The sequence below is a fragment of the Apodemus sylvaticus genome, chromosome 15 (genome assembly GCF_947179515.1).
Source record: "Apodemus sylvaticus chromosome 15, mApoSyl1.1, whole genome shotgun sequence".
NCBI lineage: Eukaryota > Metazoa > Chordata > Mammalia > Rodentia > Muridae > Apodemus > Apodemus sylvaticus.
In genome coordinates this window covers 56,360,457-56,379,010 of record NC_067486.1, presented here as the reverse complement: position 1 = coordinate 56,379,010, position 18,554 = coordinate 56,360,457, and the positions used below count along the sequence as shown (strand labels likewise).

The window sequence follows — 18,554 nt, the reverse complement described above, 5'->3', positions numbered from 1 at the left end:
ACACACATATATAACATATAGCAGGGGCTGGATAAACCCTGAATAGAAAGTGAAATGGGGAAGTAAGCAAGTGATGTGGAAAGGTCAAAGGGTAACCGGAAGGTCTGGGAGTGGTGTCTGGATTTCTTAGAGAGGGCAAGAAGTAGAGCTAGGTGAAAGGGCGTGGGGAGCAAAGGTCATTTCAAGCATCTTGAGTTTGTCCATAGAAGTCTGACAAGCAGTGGCAATGTGTGTGAAGGGTAACCAAAGAAAATACCCTAGCCAATGAAACTAAGGGCTAGACGTCGACTAGGTAGGGTGGTCGGTCTTGATCACGAGTTTGATTAGATTGGGAGCTACCTGTGAGATTAGCAATGCCTCCCCTGAGTATGTCTGTGTGTGCATTCTGAGACCATTAGATCTGGTGCAATCCACTGACAGCATGAAAACATGAATGGTCTAGAGTGGAAGGTGACAGAACTGGGAAGGTGGAGCCTTCTTACAGGAAGTAAGTCCTTAAGGAAATGCTTTGAAGGGTATTTGCCGGGCCTGGCTCCTGCCTGGTTCTCCTCTCTGCTTGCTGGATGCTGGAGATGAGCAGCCTCTCCCCCCCCCCCAACACTCTCTTACCACTCCCAAAGTAGCAGAGCCACCGACCTCAAATACTGAGAGTCAAAATAACCCTTTCTCCTTTTAACTGATTTTTTTTTTGTCCCAGCCACGAAAAAGACTAACATATCAATACGCATGCAAAGTGGATTCTGAAACAAGCCTCCATTTGGATATTAGTTCTGTTTTCCAAACCTCTCTTAGTAGGACTGCTTAGCACTCTGTGAGTAGAAGGTATGTTGGCTAGGCAGGGAGTGAGCATCTCACTTGGACACAGCACTGATGCCGTCTGGCAAATTGTAGAAGAATGTGAAGGTACACAGACCCACGTCCAGAGTCTTCAGAGTGTGGGACCTGTGGGCAGAAGGCAGGTTGTGGGTGCTGCTGGGGAACAAGAGGAAGCTCTCCCACAACTCATGCTGCTCTCTATCGACTAATCTTTCTCCCTTTCTCTGTGGATCCTCAAATGAGTTAATCTCTCTTCTTAGCCTTTCTTTTATCTCACTCAAACGTTTTTCCTTCTTTAAAATATCTTTATTTTTTGACAATTTCATACATGTATGCATTGTATCTTGAGCATACCCACACTGAACCCATGCCTCCCCTACCCCACACCCCCAACACATCCTCCTCCTATATTCATGATCTCCCCCCCCCCCCTCTGTCCTTTCTTTCTATCTCACTGAGAGGGTTTTCCTTCCCTGTCTCCCACCCCTTTCTCTCCTCCCCCCTCTTCCTCCCTACCCCCTTTGTAATCCTCTGAACCCTGTGCTGCTTGCTGGAATGCTCACAGTGTTGGCTTGGCCTTATGCAGGTCTCATGCGGGCACCCCATTGCTGCAGTGGGTTAATGAGTCCCAGGCCATGCCATTCACATCTGGGTGACAGCATTCCACAGCACTCCTCCCCACCATCCGGCCCTTACACCCTTTCTGCTCCTTCTTCTGTAATCACTTTTCCTAACTCTCCTCACCTAAGGAACTGAGTGTGAGCCGCCCTTTAATAACCTCGTTCGACTACTGCTCCCATCCTGCCTCACACCTGCCCTTCTCTCTCACAGGTACACAGCGGTGGTCATGCCAGTTCACTATCAGCATGGCACTGGGCAGAGTTCCTGTCGACGTGTGGCGCTCATGATTACGGCTGTGTGGGTGCTGGCCTTTGCTGTTTCCTGCCCTCTCCTCTTTGGTTTCAACACAACAGGTAAAAATATTGCTTTCACTTCCTGAACTCATAAAGTTCACATCATACCTAGGTGGCTTTGAGTGGTACCCACTCCAATATTTCCATCCCTATTAAGTATAATCAAGGAGGAGATGTAGAACTGCAGAGCTTTGGCCTTTGTTGGGTATAAATTAAATGTAGAGCAAAAAAATCACCAATTATTGTCATGAAAATAATAGTTTTGATCAAACTCATGAAAAGTCTGCCTTATTCCTCTTTTGAAAGAAATGTCATTGTATGCATTGGAAGAAAAGTAATGAATGGTTAAAAGACAAAACTATGTTAATAATTCAAGCAGGGTTTGCTAATGCAAAGATAATATTCAGAACCAACATACAATGCAAAGTAACATTTCATAAAGCCTAGAATGAGTTATTTCCCAATAAGAATTATTCCTGACATTTGAGAATTAGTTCTTAAATTTGTATTTTTATTATTATGCAAAATTGTGGATTTGATAGATGGCCCATGGTGCATCTCCTGGATGGATGGATGCATGGATGCATGGATGGATGGGGAGATGGATGGATGGATGGATGGATGCATGGATGGATGGATGGATGGATGGGGAGATGGGAGGATGGATGGATGAATGGATGGATGGGGAGATGGATGGATGGATGGATGGATGCATGGATGGATGGATGGATGGATGGGGAGATGGGAGGATGGATGCATGGATGGATGGATGGTGAGATGGATGGATGGATGGATGGATGGATGGATGGATGGATGGATGGGGAGATGGATGGATGGATGCATGCATGGATGGATGGATGGGGAGATGGATGGATGGATGGATGGATGGATAGATGCATGAATGGATGGATGGGGAGATGGATGGATGGATGAATGGATGGATGGGGAGATGGATGGATGGATGGGTGGGTGGGTAGATGGGTGGGTAGATGGATGGATGGATGGATAGATGGATAGATGGATGGATGGGTGGATGGGTGGATGGGTGGATGGGTGGATGGGTGGATGGATGGATGGCAATGTCTGTATCTGAAATGATTTGGATTTTAAACATATTACATCAATCCAATCCACATTTACCCCTCATATGATGCATCTTTTAGCCTCATGAAATCCATCTTTTGAATGAAAGCTATTGAAAATGCATAGGGAGAGAAAAGGGAAGGAAAATTCTATAATTATAATCTTAAAAAATGAAAGAAATATCAAAAAGTTAAATGTTTAATGACAGAAAAAGGAAGGGGAAGTTTTTGTAATTACATTATCAATATTTTTTGTAATATTTATTAAAACAATTTTTAAAGAAAATGCACAGTAGGTATGTTTGCTAAAACAAAAACAAACAAACAAACAAAAAAAAAGCCTGGATGAATGAGTAGTGTTGTGGTGTCATGCAGAATTCTTACTCTTGCCAGTTTAGATTGGCTCATTCTATTCCTAGTAGATGCTAGACTTTTGAATTCCTGATTTATATGTGCTTAGTAATCACAAAGCCACCTGTTTATGTACATGCAGATATTATTGAGATGTTCTGCAAAAATTCAGGCAAATTCCAACTTATAAACAGTCTTCAAGGCACTGTATCCTGGACAACGATTTTAAAAGGCAGAGTATACACACCGAGGAAGATGTCTAGAGATTCTGGAATCAGAAAACTCTAGGTCTGAAGCCTAGTTGTCTGTGCCTCCTTCAATAAGCTACTGGAATCTTCTGAGTTCATCTTCCACACTGACGAACTTAAGATGGTAACAAGGTGGTACATAAAGGAACAACTTCAAATGTGTATTCATTCTGCATATTTAGTTACAAATTTTTCAATATTTATTTTTATAAAGGCTCTGTACATACAAAAAGAAGAGCCCCAAAACTTAATCTCTGAAGTTACGTGACCTATGTGAACTTGATATGACATATCAATATACGTACCCTCCTTCTTATTACTGTTCAGAGTTATAATGAAACTGTGAATATCTTTATATGTGATGTAAGAGATTTTTCAAAGCAAACTTTTAGACTGGGACATACTAGAAGAGGGCACAGGAGGCACTGGAACTGGAGCTAACGACAGTCGTGAGTCACCTTGTGGTGGTAGGGAAGGAATCAGGGACCTTTGAAGAGCTAAGCCATGTCTCCAGTCTGCAAATACCTTCCTCATTAACTCTAGGCTCCTACCCCACACATTATGTAACTCTGCTCTATATCCCATATAGAGGTTTCTGCTACTTGACAGGGATTAACCTGGGATGACAAGTGCAAATGGGTGGAGCACATCCTACCTTCTCAAGGTCAGTCTTGTTTGCCATAGACATTAAAGGCTAAGAAACCATGCTATCAGCAAACGTTTTCCTGGCTAACTCAAAATATTCATAAAATTTAGTGTGTTATCATCTTGTTCTTCATTCCTTGTGACTTTGTTAAGTGATTGACACTTTATGCCCAGGATCACATGTCCATATCTTGTGCTCAATGTTAAATGCGACCCATGGGTTAGTCAAAGAGCTAAGTCAACACATTACTTCATTTCTGTGTGCAAAAGCCCTGGAAGTGGGACTCTCATAGGGGATCCGAAATCACTGCCTGACCCAGGCAGTGCTTACATCCTGGCCCTCAGCACATGCCACCTGTGGGCTGAGCCTGGTACCTCTACACATTCTAGGATGCTGGCAGAGATGATCTGACTCCTTCACACAGGCACATGTACATCCATAGAGTAGCTGAAATCATCTCCAGGTCTGACAGTAGACAGAGTTCTCAGCGAATGTCAACATTGCATGCCAAAAATGATGAGCTAATTGCAGCATGGTGACACCAGTGACATCATTATTGTTCTAGAAACAAAACCCAGGAAAATCGTCCCAGTATATTCAAATTGAGAATTGAAAGGAAAAAAAAAAACAAAAAAACAAAAAAAACTTGTGACCTATCATGTGTGTAGCAGAAGGCCCTACTGCTTCTCTTTGGGAGTCTCTCTTTAACTTTGTGTTTTATGCCTTTTTTTTTTTATGTGATTGTTGGTTGGTTGGTTTTACGTTTGGAGGTCATTTTGTGTGACTTCATTTTTGAGACAGTATCTCACTAGGTTGCCCAGAAAGACCTTGAATTTATAATCTGCCTGCCTTAGCCTCCCGAGTAGCTGAGATGATACGCTTCTGTCGCTAAGTCAGGCTTTCTCTTGTTTTTAAGTTTCTTAGCAACACTGTACTAAAACCTCCAATTATTCTCATATTGTGTGAAATGCAAGGTCCATTATAAGGGCCCAGTAGGTATTAGCTGGTGTTGTTGTTGTGATTATGTAATGGAAAATTTTCTGTGTCTTAAACTGCGAGAAACATCTGCTCTAAGGAACATATAAGACTGGTCATTCTCTGGGTGGTCATGGGAAAGATCAGTTGTCCCTTCCTAGAAGTGAATTCATGAGCAGAGCCAGAATCCAGCCTTGGTCTCTGACACAATCTGACCTCATGACGGACCTTCTTTTTCCTGATAGATGTGATCCTGGCCAGTGTTCTACTGCTCTGAAGAGACATTATAACCAAGGCAACTCTTATAAAGGAGAGCATTTAATTCGGGCTTGCTAATAGTTTCAGAGATGTAGTCTATTACCATCATGGTGGAAGCAGAGCAGCAGGGAAGTCTGGTCTGGAGACATAGCTACATCTTGATCAGCAGGCAGCTGATCAAGCCTAGCTTGAGCATTTAAAATCTTAACACCCACTCTCAAGGACACACTTCCTCCAACAAGACCACACCTCCTAATCTTTTCAAATAGTGCCACTTCCTGGTGACCAAGCATTCAAATGTGGGTCCATGGTGGCCAATCTCATTCAAACTACAAAGTAGCCCTTCCAGAAACTTCCCCATTGACAGGTTCATTCAAAAGCCCAATACAACTCTTTCCTTAATACCTTAGTACCCCTTCTCTGACAAGTAGAGATGGAAAGGGCCTTGGGCATCGTTAATTCCACCTGACTTGGAGCATAGCTGGATGTCAAGAAATGTAACAGGAGCTTTTCATTTAAGGCCATGGCCTGCCACTTGTGTTGCTGGACCCTTAGAGGCCACAGAGGCAAGCTGAACCTCAGCTGCTTTGAACATGGAGTTGCTCCTCTTCTTTGAAAAGGGGCAACAGGAAGAAGGCTCTTGGGTGGGAGAGAGTTCCAGGGCCTTAGGGCCTGGCGGACTAGTACTGCCCTAGCCCCACCAGCGGCCCAGCAGTCTAGCTAATCATCAAATCAACATCCCCTAGCCATGCAGAAGGAGGCACACACCCTGGAGTAAGAGGGCAACGGTGAAGATCCCGAATGAGCTCAGTCCTTTCATTCCACAGATGAGAAAAACAGGATTGGAATGTCTGTTAAATCAGATCCCCATTGTGTGACTTTTTTTAAAAAAGAAAGTTCTAGAAATGATGCATAAAGCCAGTGATAGAATTTAAGAATTCTTCTGGGTAGAGGGACCAAAGTTAAGAAAATCTTATCAGCTCTTTTAGAAAGAAAAAAAAAGAGTGGTATTTATTTGATTTTAGCAATAGAAATGTCACCTGGCTTTCAGAACCCTGGAGCCAGGGAGCTTGGTTGCTCAAAGAGTTGAAAAGCAGAATAAAAGCACTCTGTTTGAAGGATAGTGACTCATCCTAAAATCAGATTCATCAGCATCTCCGTCTTTGGAATCGACTTCAGGTCAAATTCTTCAACAAGTCTAAAGTTCATCAGTCTTTCAAGTCAACCTTCTCGCGACCTCGCACTCACATCACTCATAGCTCAAGTTCTCAGCTTAGGTGACTGAGAGCCCAAGACCCTCCTTACTGATGCTATTCCATGCCTCTTCTTTCTTTTTGTGTGATTGTGTGTGTGTGTGCGTGTGTGTGTGTGAGGTGTGTGTGTGGATATGGTATGTGTGTTGTATTTGTGTGGTATATGTGTATGGTGTGTGTGTGTGGTATGTGTGTGTATATGGGATATGTGTTTGTGTGTGCATGATATGTGTGTATTGGTGTGTGTGCATGTTGTGTGATGTGTGGGAGGTGTGTGTGTCTGTGTGTGTGGTGTGTGAGAGGTGTGTGTATGGTATGTATGTGTGGTATATGTGTGTGGTGTGTGTGAGGTGTGTGTGGTATGTGTATATATGGTGTCTGTGTGAGGTGTGTGTGTGTGATATATGTGCATGGTGGGGGTGCATGTGTATGTGTGAGGTGTGTGAGTATATGGTATGTGTGTATGGTGTACGTGTGTGTATGTGCAAGTGAGGTGTGTATGTATATACAGTGTGTGTACACATGTGTGGTATGTGTGTATGGTGTGTGTACATGGGTGTGTGTTCATGTGTGGTATGTGTATGTATATGGTTTGTGTGTATGGTGTGTATGTGTGTATGCTGTGTATGTGTATGCTGTGTGTGTATATGTGATATGTGTATGTGCGCATATGTGGTGTGTGTATGGTATGTGTGTATGTATGGTATATATGTGTGTATGGTGTATATGTGTGTGTGGTGTATATTGTGTGTGTGGTGTGTATGTATGTGTGGTGTATATGTGTGTGGGTGGTGTGTATGTATGTATGGTATATATGTGTTTGGGTGGTGTGTATGTATGTGTGGTGTGTATGTATGTGCTAATACATGCCTGTGTACGTTGTACACATGGATAAAGGGCAGAAACTCAATTCGGGGTTTTCCTGTGTTGTTTTCCACCTTATTGCTCAAGACAGGACTTCTAAGTAAATTTGGAGCTCACTGGTTTGCCTTCCCAGCTAGACAGTAAGTCTGAGGGACTGCCGTGTCTGCTCACTCCTGTGCCCACACCTATCCCAAGTCCTGTGGTTCCAGGCATGCCTGTCTACCATGCATGCTGGGTATCCAAATGCACATCCTCTTGATTGCACAGCAATCACAACTTCACCCACCGAGCCATCTTCCTGGCCCCTGCTGCTCCTTTTTAACAATTTCAGAAAATGGTATTAGCAAATCCCCATACATGTGCGGCCTACTCCACCCCACCCCACCCCCAGAATCCTGTGGCCAGCGAGTGCTTGTGTAAAGATGCTTCCATACAGTACTATCTTAGATCAATCATCAGACAAAGGCACCATGTCTCCTGAGGGAACTCTTGAGGACTCAATAGAAAGGCATCCAGGACTCTGTCGTGTGAGGCCTCCCACGGCCCTGATGACTGGATGCCCCCCCCCCCCCCCAGCATCATCAGTTCTGACTCCAGTGTCTCCCTGCCTGCTGTGCGGACAAGAGACCGCATAGCCTGGTGGGAGGGGTTCTGGAGAGGCTGCAAAGCCTGACCAGAGTGGAGACAGCAATTGATGTCATCGTCGGGGATGTAGGAAAGGAGAGCTAAGCAAATCCAGCGATTGTAAGTGAGGCCCATCATGGTCAAGGACCCTGACATAGCTCCGGGCTCCATCTTCCTGCTCTCCCTCTCCCTCTCCCTCTCCCTCTCTCTCTCTCTCTGATGCGCACGGTTACAATGTTTTTAATGGAAAAATAACTGCTTGCACATGATAAAACATTCATAAGATGTAATGAGATACACAGAAACTTCTATCTATGTCAGTCTGCCTCCTACTCCGGATTGCCAGAGCCCCCATTCCCTCTTCCGAAGTAAACACTAATATTCCTGAAAGATGTTGCTTGTAAAGTGTGTGTGTGTGTGTATGTGCACGCGCGCGTGTACAGAGACGCATACTATGCCTACTTTTGACTCTGTTATTTTCAAAAGTAGTTCATTTACGGGAATTAGCCTCCCAGTACCAAGGAAGGCAGAGAAAGGGAGAGGTTGAATATTACTGGGACAAATGAGGCACACTCAGCTAGGCTGGCAGAGAGCTCAATCTTGGGAAAGCAAGTCCCCTGGCCCCTTCCTCCCAACACACGCTGAGTCTCCTCCTCACCACAGGTGGCACTGAGATCTGGGCCAGCCAGTGACAGCAGGCGAGCCGACTTCAGTAGCTTCAGTGATCACGACTCCATGGCTCCCTAGGGACTGAGAAGGCCCACCAGCTGCCACCCCATTCCTGCCCCCCAACTCATTGTCCCCCAGAACAGCAGATGTCAGTTCGGTGATCACCACTCAGGGCCGTATGTGCTGCTTGCTAAGGATGCTGATGTAAAGTCGGGCGAGAAGGCGTCAATTCCATGCCACCTCCAACAGCATGGGACAATCTGGGAGCAGGCTGCAAGGATGCTGGGCCGTGCTGTCACCGAAATGCCTCCCTGGGTGCTGGACACACTCTCTTCACTTTAGCTTTTAACTGTTACTCCCTGCCCTGCCCTCCCTCCTCTCCTCTCCCCTCCCCTCCCATTCCCTTCCCTCCCTTCTTTTCCTTTCCCCTCCTCTCTTCTCCCCTCCTCTCCCCTCTCCTTCCCCCTCCATTCCCCACAAATCTTGTTCCCTGTGACTCTTTCTGCAAACTTCGATTTCAATCCCATCTTAAGTCCGGAAAAACTCTGAAGACATAAACAATGATATAACAAATAAACAATGATAATTATCACAGCAACCACTTTGCTATTTCTCATAGCTATTATATAAGAAATATTTTTTATCCTTTTGTGGCTAGTGAAACTAAAGCTGCGTACCTCAGATGACAATGCTAAGGTCACTCAGCTAAGAAGCAGGAGATCCTTCTAGTCTCAGAAGTAAAGAAACTGAAATCATAGGGCTTCCCAAAGAGAAGTTGAAGGAACACTCTGGGCCATAAATTAGGGGCAAGAACTCTTTATGTCTTAAACACTTATTTATTTTTATTTTATATGTATATGTGTGTACCAGCATGTATATATATCCATATCTGGTACCCACAGAGAGCAGAAAAAAAAAGTGATGGATCTCCTGGAACTGGAGTTACAGGTGGTAGTGAGCTATCATGTGGGTGCTGGAAAATGAACGAGTCCTTTGCAAGAGCAGAAATTGCTTGTAACCACTGAGCCATCTCTATAACCCAGAGGACAAGGAGCCCTTTGAATTCACATCCTCCTTCTGGTCTCTCTTTCCAGCCTATCCAGTGCTTGGAGTCCCTGGAAAACCAAACCCCATCTTCCATTCCTCTACCTGCCACACCTTGAATCCACACTCTGGATCCAAAAGAGGCCTTTTTCTGTCATGGCACTCAAGCATCTGTTCATGCCTCCACACCAGCAGACTGCTTCCTGGGTGTGGCATCAACTCAGAAGCCTCTGTGCCATCTCAGTCTGTGCCCCTCCTAAGCCTCCCAGGTTACATTCGTCTGAGTTACGACTGGCCATTTTTATGGAAGAGATCATCCGTCTAGCTAGACTGTTTGCTTCTTCAAGGGCAGACTCTGTCCTATTAATCTTCCCAGCCTCTGTTCAGATCAGTGTCTGGAATATAATTATTGGTAAACTTTTTTTAAGTCAACTGCAAGAAGTACAAAGATGAATTAGCTTGCTTCCTTCAGGGCCCTGTCAACATAGGTGCCTGACACCATACATTCCCATCCGCACCCCGATATCATGGTATATGGACTGACTCGTGCTCAATGCGCCACACTGAGGATAATTGTATTCCCTTCTCCCCTTCTCCTGCCCACAGGGGATCCCAGCATCTGCTCCATCTCCAACCCTGATTTTGTCATTTACTCTTCAGTGGTGTCCTTCTACGTTCCCTTCGGGGTGACTGTCCTGGTCTATGCCAGGATCTACATAGTGCTGAGGCAAAGGCGAAGAAAACGGATCCTCACTCGACAGAACAGCCAGTGCATCAGCATCAGGCCTGGCTTCCCTCAGCAGGTGAGCTCCGGTGCCAGCACCCACACTTAGGAGACAGATGCCAAGGCATCACCTTCTACCCAGCTGCCATTGTAGGGTAGGAAATGCAATATTGAGAGTGTACTGGCTCTCCCAAGATCTCACCTTTCTTGGTAAGCTGATAGCACGCTTCTAAATTGTTCCACATCTCTTTAGAGCCTTCCACCCACTGCGGTTCAGATGTCCCACGCGGTCTGATTTTATTGAACTGGGTTGGAGGCAGGGTAGCATTTTACTGTGACTGTTGTACTGTGTGTTGCTTTCTGTCCTTAAACCACTCATTCCAAGAATCATCCACCTTTGCCTGTCTTCCGGATCTGTTCCTGTGTCAAGGTATTGACCAGCTAGGGGCATGGCTTTTTCTAGGCTCTACAAAGGAAGTTTGGAGCCTCACACTTGTTCTACTGTTCCTTGAGCTTTAAATTTTGCACACACTACTGCCTGCCACGTGGTGGTTTCCCTGCCACAAATATCAATCACTCCCAACCAACTAGCAAAAGGACCATTATATTATAATGTTGCTGTCTTCAAGGAGCTTGGAAATTGGACGTGTAAATGAATCTCACTTCCACCACCTCCCCTTCAAAAAAAACAATGAAAAACTCAAAACCAATTGGGATGTTTTCCAAACGTTAAGTGAAAGCAATGGAGTGCCCAAATATTAAATGCAATAGTGGTAAAGAAAAATGACTAAGCTTCAGGAAAAGGGCTTTCTGGGGTGATAAATAACTTAGTTTAGTCTTAAAGACAGAACCAGTTTGGGTGTTTAGCTCAATCTCTGATAACCTGTGTGGATCAGACTCTCAAAGTCAAAGTTCTAAGACCTGCCTAGAAAAAGACAACAGTCCTCATGCGATAGGCGGTCATGACCTAAGGCTTAGGATATGAATAAATTGCATTCCAAGTACTGTCATGCTACATAATTACATATGACATGGTTCAATTTTGTAAATTGTCACACAACTGATTGTCTCTCCTTCATCTTCCCCAGTCGTCCTGTCTGCGGCTGCATCCAGTTCGGCAGTTTTCAATAAGGGCCAGATTTCTGTCAGATGCCACGGGACAAATGGTAAGGGGGTGTGTCTTGGCTCATAGGGAAAGAGTAAGACATCTTTCCCTGAGATGCTGATTTGTCTTGATTTCACTCCTACCACAAAGCAGAATTCCTCACTGATCCCACACATGTATTTGTAATATATGCCAAGATTCCAGAGTCTTTGTGAGTAAAGTCTCAGAACGGGTTTCAAACAAGGACACTCAGAAATCATAGGCCTGGTAGGATAGATCTCAATGACAGGAGTCAATGATTTTTCAGATGTGGTGTGAGGATGCCATCTAGAGCCACCTGCAGTAGATGGAGAAAAGATATCAATGAAATGGACACATGGGAAAAGCCAGAGAAATAAAACTTCTAAGCGCTCTGATTGTTACTGACGGTGTACAAAACCATGACAATGTCACAGTCACCCTACGCCTTGCCTTTCTAACTCAAGCCAGACCTTGGCAGCAGACCTAGCTAGCAGAGTGCAGAAAAGAAGCTAGAGATGTCAAAGGCAAGAGCAAGGTTCCTCTTCCAGTGCTCACATCAGGAATTAAACTTCAAACACTGATAATGATGAAGAGTTGAGCCTTGTCCCAGTCTCTGTAATTAATTAACAACTCCGTACATGAGCCTGATGTAGCAATTAGAGACTCTTGATATAAATGAGAACAGATAGATATGTTTAAAACGAACGTGGCAGATCTGAGGAGATGCCAAGGCTAAAGGAGAAGTGCTAGCTTCCCAGGAAGGATGCGTGAGTGGTGAGGTTGTATTGCCGAGAGTGTGGAGAATGAGGTCCTGTCATCTGTGAGTTAGAGTCTTTCCACCAGCCATCTGGCCACAGAGGAATCAGCGTTTCACACATCAGCTATGGAGGTAGGGCTAAGGATTTACAGAGCAAACTGAGAAACACCTTCACCAGCATGTGATCTTAGATGAATCACTCTCTTCTCATAGTCAGATAGTCACAGGTAGGACAGGTAGGCAGAGTGTTCCACAGGCACTCCCAACTAATCGCCAGTTCCAACTAAAACACACTAGAAGTTAGATATTGTTATTTTTATTTTTTTAGATAATAAATGCCACCTTCATCATGAACATTGTCTTGACTGAAGATTGGAATAACATAATGTACTCATATTAATTATTAGGAAATCACATCAGAACAAAACCCAACAGTTCTGAAGTCTCCAACCCAAACGCTCACAATGTGAATCTCCCCTTGTCTGGGCTTGGTTCAGGTACCAAAGTTTCCAGCTAACCTGAAAAGCAGGACAAAGGAAGGATAATGACTATAGTAGTAGGAGTACAGAATCCTACTTCCCATTCAGGATTGACACACTGTCTAATCTTTCAAATATGAAAAGCTCAAATGTCAAACACACACGTATCAAGCCCATTCCCCAGGCAAAAGTACATTCCATTTTTCCTAGTGTGTTTTCTATCTTACAGTAGAAGTATAAGACAGTTAACTTCTTGAAGGATAACATCTACTAACTAGAAAAGTTATGGTGCAAAAAGTTTTAGGGTTTTTTTTCTTTTTTTCCCCATTTTACATATTAATATTCACATTTTCAAAATTAAAAAAAAATACCTAGAACCCCAGGTATTTGGGAGGTAGAAGCAGGAGAATTGAAAACTTCCTGGCAAATTGAAGGCCAGCCTGAGCTACATGACACCCAATCTTTAAAAAAAGAAAATTTTAATTTAAAAAAATTTTTTTAAATGAAGATACAAAACAAACCCAGAGACACCCTCAGCTAGCTTCAGTAGCCATCAATTTGTGACCAATCTTATTTCATGTATGCTCCTGTCAACAAATACACATATATCCTCTCAAGAATCGAATACCAAGTATCCAAGGTCCATACCTTTGGTTATAAAAAGAGTAAATAAAAAACAAACAAAACCTCAGAAGCCTTTATGTTGTAGGGTTTCCCATACTCCAGATTTTGCCTACTACATCTCCTAGATGGCACTTAACATGTTAATTGCTATACCCGGGTCTTTCTAATTCAGAAAGGCTAGACCACCGTGCTTGGATGCCTTCCTCCTGGGTTACGGTAATGATGGAAAGCTCTATGGAGTAACTGCTTTTCAGTCGTAAAGTCAGAAGCAGATTTCCCTAACTCCCCCTGTAGGGTGTACACGAGGGTTTCCTCCATTTGCGTTTCATTGTCTTCCCCTTTCAGGAGCACATTGAAGACAAACAATATCCCCAGAAATGCCAGGACCCTCTCTTGTCACGCCTGCAGTCCCTCTCGCCTGGCCAGACACGTGGGGAGCTGAAGCGCTACTACAGCATCTGCCAAGACACAGCCTTGAGGCACCCGAGCTTCGAAGGACCGGGAGGGATGAGCCGGGTGGAGACGACTCGGGACTCCTTGAGCCCCACCCTGTCTCCCAAGCTCAGCTTAGAGGTTCGAAAACTCAGCAATGGCAGATTATCCACATCCCTGAAGCTGGGGCCCCTGCAGCCTCGGGCAGTACCACTTCGAGAGAAGAAGGCCACCCAGATGGTGGCCATCGTGCTGGGTAAGTCTGAGCGGCTAGTTTGGGTTGGGTTAGATGGTTAGTTGAAGCTAGCGCTGGGTGCTGCAATGGGGGGTATTATAGCCGTCTTTAAAGAACATTGGAAATTGAAGTATAAAATCTCTGTAATACAACTGAAAAGGTTCTGTATGACTATTAACACTGATGGAGACTCAAAAAAACCTCAATGAAATTTATGAAGCCATTTAATCTGGGCTATCATAGTGAATTATAATGTATAAATCGAATGAGAACGACTGAAGCAAAGTGCCTGGCACACATTGGGTACTTAATAAGTATTTACTTACTTTAAAATATAAGGGTGAAAATAGGAGGGCAAAACTCTACTGTCATATGATGTGATGCTGCCTAGATCATTTAAATACAGGAAAAGAAGGACAAAACAAATTCATCAAGATGTCAAAAAGTGATGGTCTTTCAGTAGTGGGCGGTTCTTCTCTTTCTATGATCCTATATTTACCTTGTTCTCCTCTATGTATATGGCCAATTTTAAGTTTCATAATAAAGAATCTAAATTCTAACATCTAATTAATTAAAGGTTGATGAATCACAGAGGTCACAAACATCAGTGAGGGAGATTTTGTCATGGTCACTGTCGCTGAGGAGTCTCAGTATCCTCATACTCAGACTTCTAAGCACAGGGACTGGATTGATTGGGTCTTTAAGGGTTTTATCATCTTTGTCAGACATCCTCCCCACATGGGAAGGCACTGAACAGATATCTGATTTTAATGCAAAGGAGGGGAAAAAGGGTTGGCCAAGAAATGCCTAAAGGTCAAACTAGAAAGTTAATTTAGCAACAAAGGCCTGAAGCGGATGAAAGGCCCAGGAATAGGTGCCACTTAAGAGACACATCTTTGGTATAGCTGGATCTTCTGGAAGTGAGGTGCCCAGTTTTCGGAGGAACCGCCAGACCGATTTCCAGAGTGGTTGTACCAATTTAACCCCACCAGCAGTGGAGGAGTGTTCCTCTTTCTCCACATCCTCGCCAACACCTGCTGTCTCCTGAATTTTTAATCTTAGCCATTCTGATTGGTGTAAGGTGAAATCTCAAGGTTGTTTTGATTTGCATTTCCCTAATGACTAATGAAGTTGAGCATTTTTTAAGGTGTTTCTCTGCCATCCGAGAATTCTTTGTTTAACTCTGTACCCCATTTTTAATAGGGTTGTTTGGTTTTCTGGAGTCTAACTTCTTGAGTTCTTTATATATATATTGGATATTAGCCCTCTATATGATGTAGGATTGGTGAAGATCTTTTCCCAATTTGTTGGTTGCCGATTTGTCCTTTTGAATGTGTCCTTTGCCATACAGAAACTTTGTAATTTTATGAGGTCCCATTTGTCAATTCTTGCTCTTAGAGCATATGCTATTGGTGTTCTGTTCAGAAACTTTCTCCCTGTACCGATGTCCTCAAGGGTCTTCCCCAGTTTCTTTTCTATTAGCTTCAGAGTGTCTGGCTTTATGTGGAGGTCCTTGATCCATTTAGGATACATGTTCCACTATGTTCATAGCAGCCCTATTTATAATTGCCAGAAGTTGGAAAGAACCCAGGTATCCCTCAACAGAAGAGTGGATGCAAAAAATGTAGTATATATACACAATGGAGTACTATTCAGCCATTAGAAACAATGAATTCATGAAATTCTTAGGCAAATGGATGGAGCTGGAGAATATCATACTAAGTGAGGCAACCCAGACTCAAAAGATGAATCATGGTATGAACTCACTAATAAGTGGATATTAACCTAGAAAACTGGAATACCCAAAACATAATCCACACATCAAATGAGGTACAAGAAGAACGGAGGAGTGGCCCCTTGTTCTGAAAAGACTCAGTGAAGCAGTATAGAGCAAAATCAGAACAGGGAAGTGGGAAGGGTTGGGTGGGAAAACAGGGGGAGGGAAGGGGACTGATGGGACTTTCGGGGAGTGGGGGTCCAGAAAAGGGGAAATCATTTGAAATGTAAATAAATATATCAATAAATTTAAAAAAAAAAGAGACATACCTTTGTCTAATCATACCTGCTTTGCAGAGTTGTTGTAAATAACAAATGGGTAATACCAATGAAAGAAAAGGCAAATCACCGAGTGAAAGCAAAGCTAAGCAAACAGAAAGTAAATAGCATGGAAGACTCCCAGTAGAGTGCCCAGTAGAGAGAGATGACTTACAAGTTGCTTTTCATGTTCTAAGGAAAGTGGTAAGCAAACTCCTTATCCAGCTTCTCTCTTTCTTTGCCTACCAGGGGCCTTCGTTGTCTGCTGGCTGCCCTTCTTCTTGACTCACGTTCTTAATACCCACTGTCAGGCATGCCACGTGTCCCCAGAGCTTTACAGAGCCACAACGTGGCTAGGCTATGTGAACAGTGCCCTGAACCCTGTGATCTACACCACCTTCAACGTGGAGTTCCGCAAAGCCTTCCTCAAGATCCTGTCCTGTTGAAGGAAGAGAAGAGACACTCTCTTTACCCAAGTCAAGATGTCAGGCAGTTTGGACCCCTGCCTAGCAGGGTCTGGCTGGAATGACTGCCCTGGCCTCGGGCTCATGTGGTATGAAGAAGATTAGTGAGGCAGGACCATCTGGGTTAGGGATAAGAAACTGTTTACTCCACTATAGAATGTTCTACCTCCCGAGCTTACATCTGGCTTCATCCTGCCAGTCTTGAAATTGCTAAGTGCTAGGCAATAATTCTGAGATAAGTTGATTTTAAAAAATAATACATGGGACACACACAGAGAATTGTCATCGGAGACATGATGCAGTGTAGTGAAGGAAAAATGAGCAGGTCTCAGCGGTCTCGGCCTGCCAGGGGTCCTTGAAGTCACAGTCAGGAAGCCGTCTTGTAGAACACCAAGTTCCTCTTCTTCCAGGCCTGTAATTAACTGTCAGCACAGCCATCCTTAAGCATCCACGGGGCCCGTTTGCTTGTTTTCTTTCACTGTGTCCTGAAATATGAAAGGCAAGGCCAATGTTTATACAGCCAGCCTTTCTGTGGAATAGAATTGGCTGTATTTGGTGAGGGAAATTCTCACTCCAGAGGGGACACTATCCCGCACTGGGACTTGGGGCTTTGTCTCTACCCTTGCTACCCTTACATGTTAGCTCTGGCTAAGAGGGCCCTTTGCTTTAGCCCTTGACTTTATCAAGACAACTCTGGTGTCTTGGTTTCCAGAATCATCCAGGACAAGTCCTTTAAGTGAAGAAGGTACGTTAACTCCCTCTGCAGTGCCGAGGCTGAACTTCGTGGTTCAGGGAGCGCCTCCCATGTGCTATCTCTCATTAGAAGGTTTTCCTAGACAGGAACTTCCCGTCTGCTTAACAGAGACCCAAAACTTTCAGACCTTGATTCCCGCCAAGTGTTTGGAAAGTGTTACTCTCCTCCCAGGCTCTGCAAAGATAGCAATGACTGAGGCAGCTGCCGTCCCCAGAGACTTCAGTCTCCCCTTGCTTTTGTTCATGTGGGTGGTAGTTAGTGACTTGCCTAGACTTTCAGAGGACCTTGGTACTGAGGGTACTGGGGAGATGGCTTTCCAAACCATCACATGGATAGGCTTTATAGAGTCCTAGTCAGATCCTAAGCATCAACCCTCTAACATCTGTGTAGCAAAAGCTGGGTGTGGTGTCTCAAGAAAAAAAAAAAACGCACCAGAAATAATCTGTAAATGCCATTCAAAATAGCATTTAGAAGGAGCTAGGATACTCACATCATTTACCTTCTCACCTAAAGAAGCTACTTTTTATTGATTGCAGAATCGAGATCAAAAATTATGGATAATTTATGGAAAGCTGTCAGCCTGAACTTCAATAAATTTACCTTTAAGAGCATTAGTATCTAGCTTGACAGATAGTGGCTGCCATGCTGTTAAAACTTTAAAGAGCCCAAGAACTTTACAAAGAATCCAAGGCTTCCCCCCTCCCCATCTTTATTCCTCTGATCCTAATGAGTTGTCTGATAGTCCTGAATGCTTTGATTCTAGCACTTAAAAGTGTTATTATCTATAATAACTGGTATTGTAACACAGTGTGAAAACCTGAATCCTCTCTGCCCACTGCCTCTTATACTTAGTGTTATGTGGAATGATAGGTTTATGCTACAAGAAAAGCTGAATCCTGAACAGTGAAATCTGTAAAAAGTAAAGGTTTATGATTTCTAGGTTTCCCCCATGCAAAACAAATAAAAACAGAAGAGCCTGTTGGGTAAAATACTACAGAATTCTATGTAAAAAAAAAAATCAGATTTCTAGAGGCAGAAGTCTAAGCACTGGTATCAATAACTTTGTGAGGAAGAATGACAGCAGTTAATTTTCGTTTCATTCCAATTCTGCTTTATGTGTATGAGAGTTTTGCCTGCATGTATGTATGTGCACCACATCTATGCCTGGTGTCTGCAAGATC

General features: G+C 43.8%; 1 protein-coding gene across 3 annotated transcripts in view; it reads left to right on the top strand.

The window, feature by feature from the left end:
* Drd3 (dopamine receptor D3) overlaps window positions 1–16,785 on the top strand; it is a 55,658-nt gene extending 38,873 nt beyond the window's left edge. Inside the window, exons 3-7 of one of the 3 annotated variants that reach the window (XM_052158737.1) lie at window positions 1,648–1,790; window positions 10,351–10,547; window positions 13,863–13,995; window positions 14,095–14,142; window positions 16,405–16,785. In XM_052158737.1, coding sequence (XP_052014697.1) covers window positions 1,648–1,790; window positions 10,351–10,547; window positions 13,863–13,995; window positions 14,095–14,142; window positions 16,405–16,601 — 718 coding nt within the window. In that variant the 3' untranslated portion in view covers window positions 16,602–16,785. Of the gene's footprint in view, window positions 1–1,647; window positions 1,791–10,350; window positions 10,548–11,556; window positions 11,635–13,799; window positions 14,143–16,404 lie in introns of all 3 variants that reach the window. The other 2 variants (XM_052158735.1, XM_052158736.1) reach the window with 2 other exon arrangements.
* The last annotated feature ends 1,769 nt before the right edge of the window (window positions 16,786–18,554 follow it).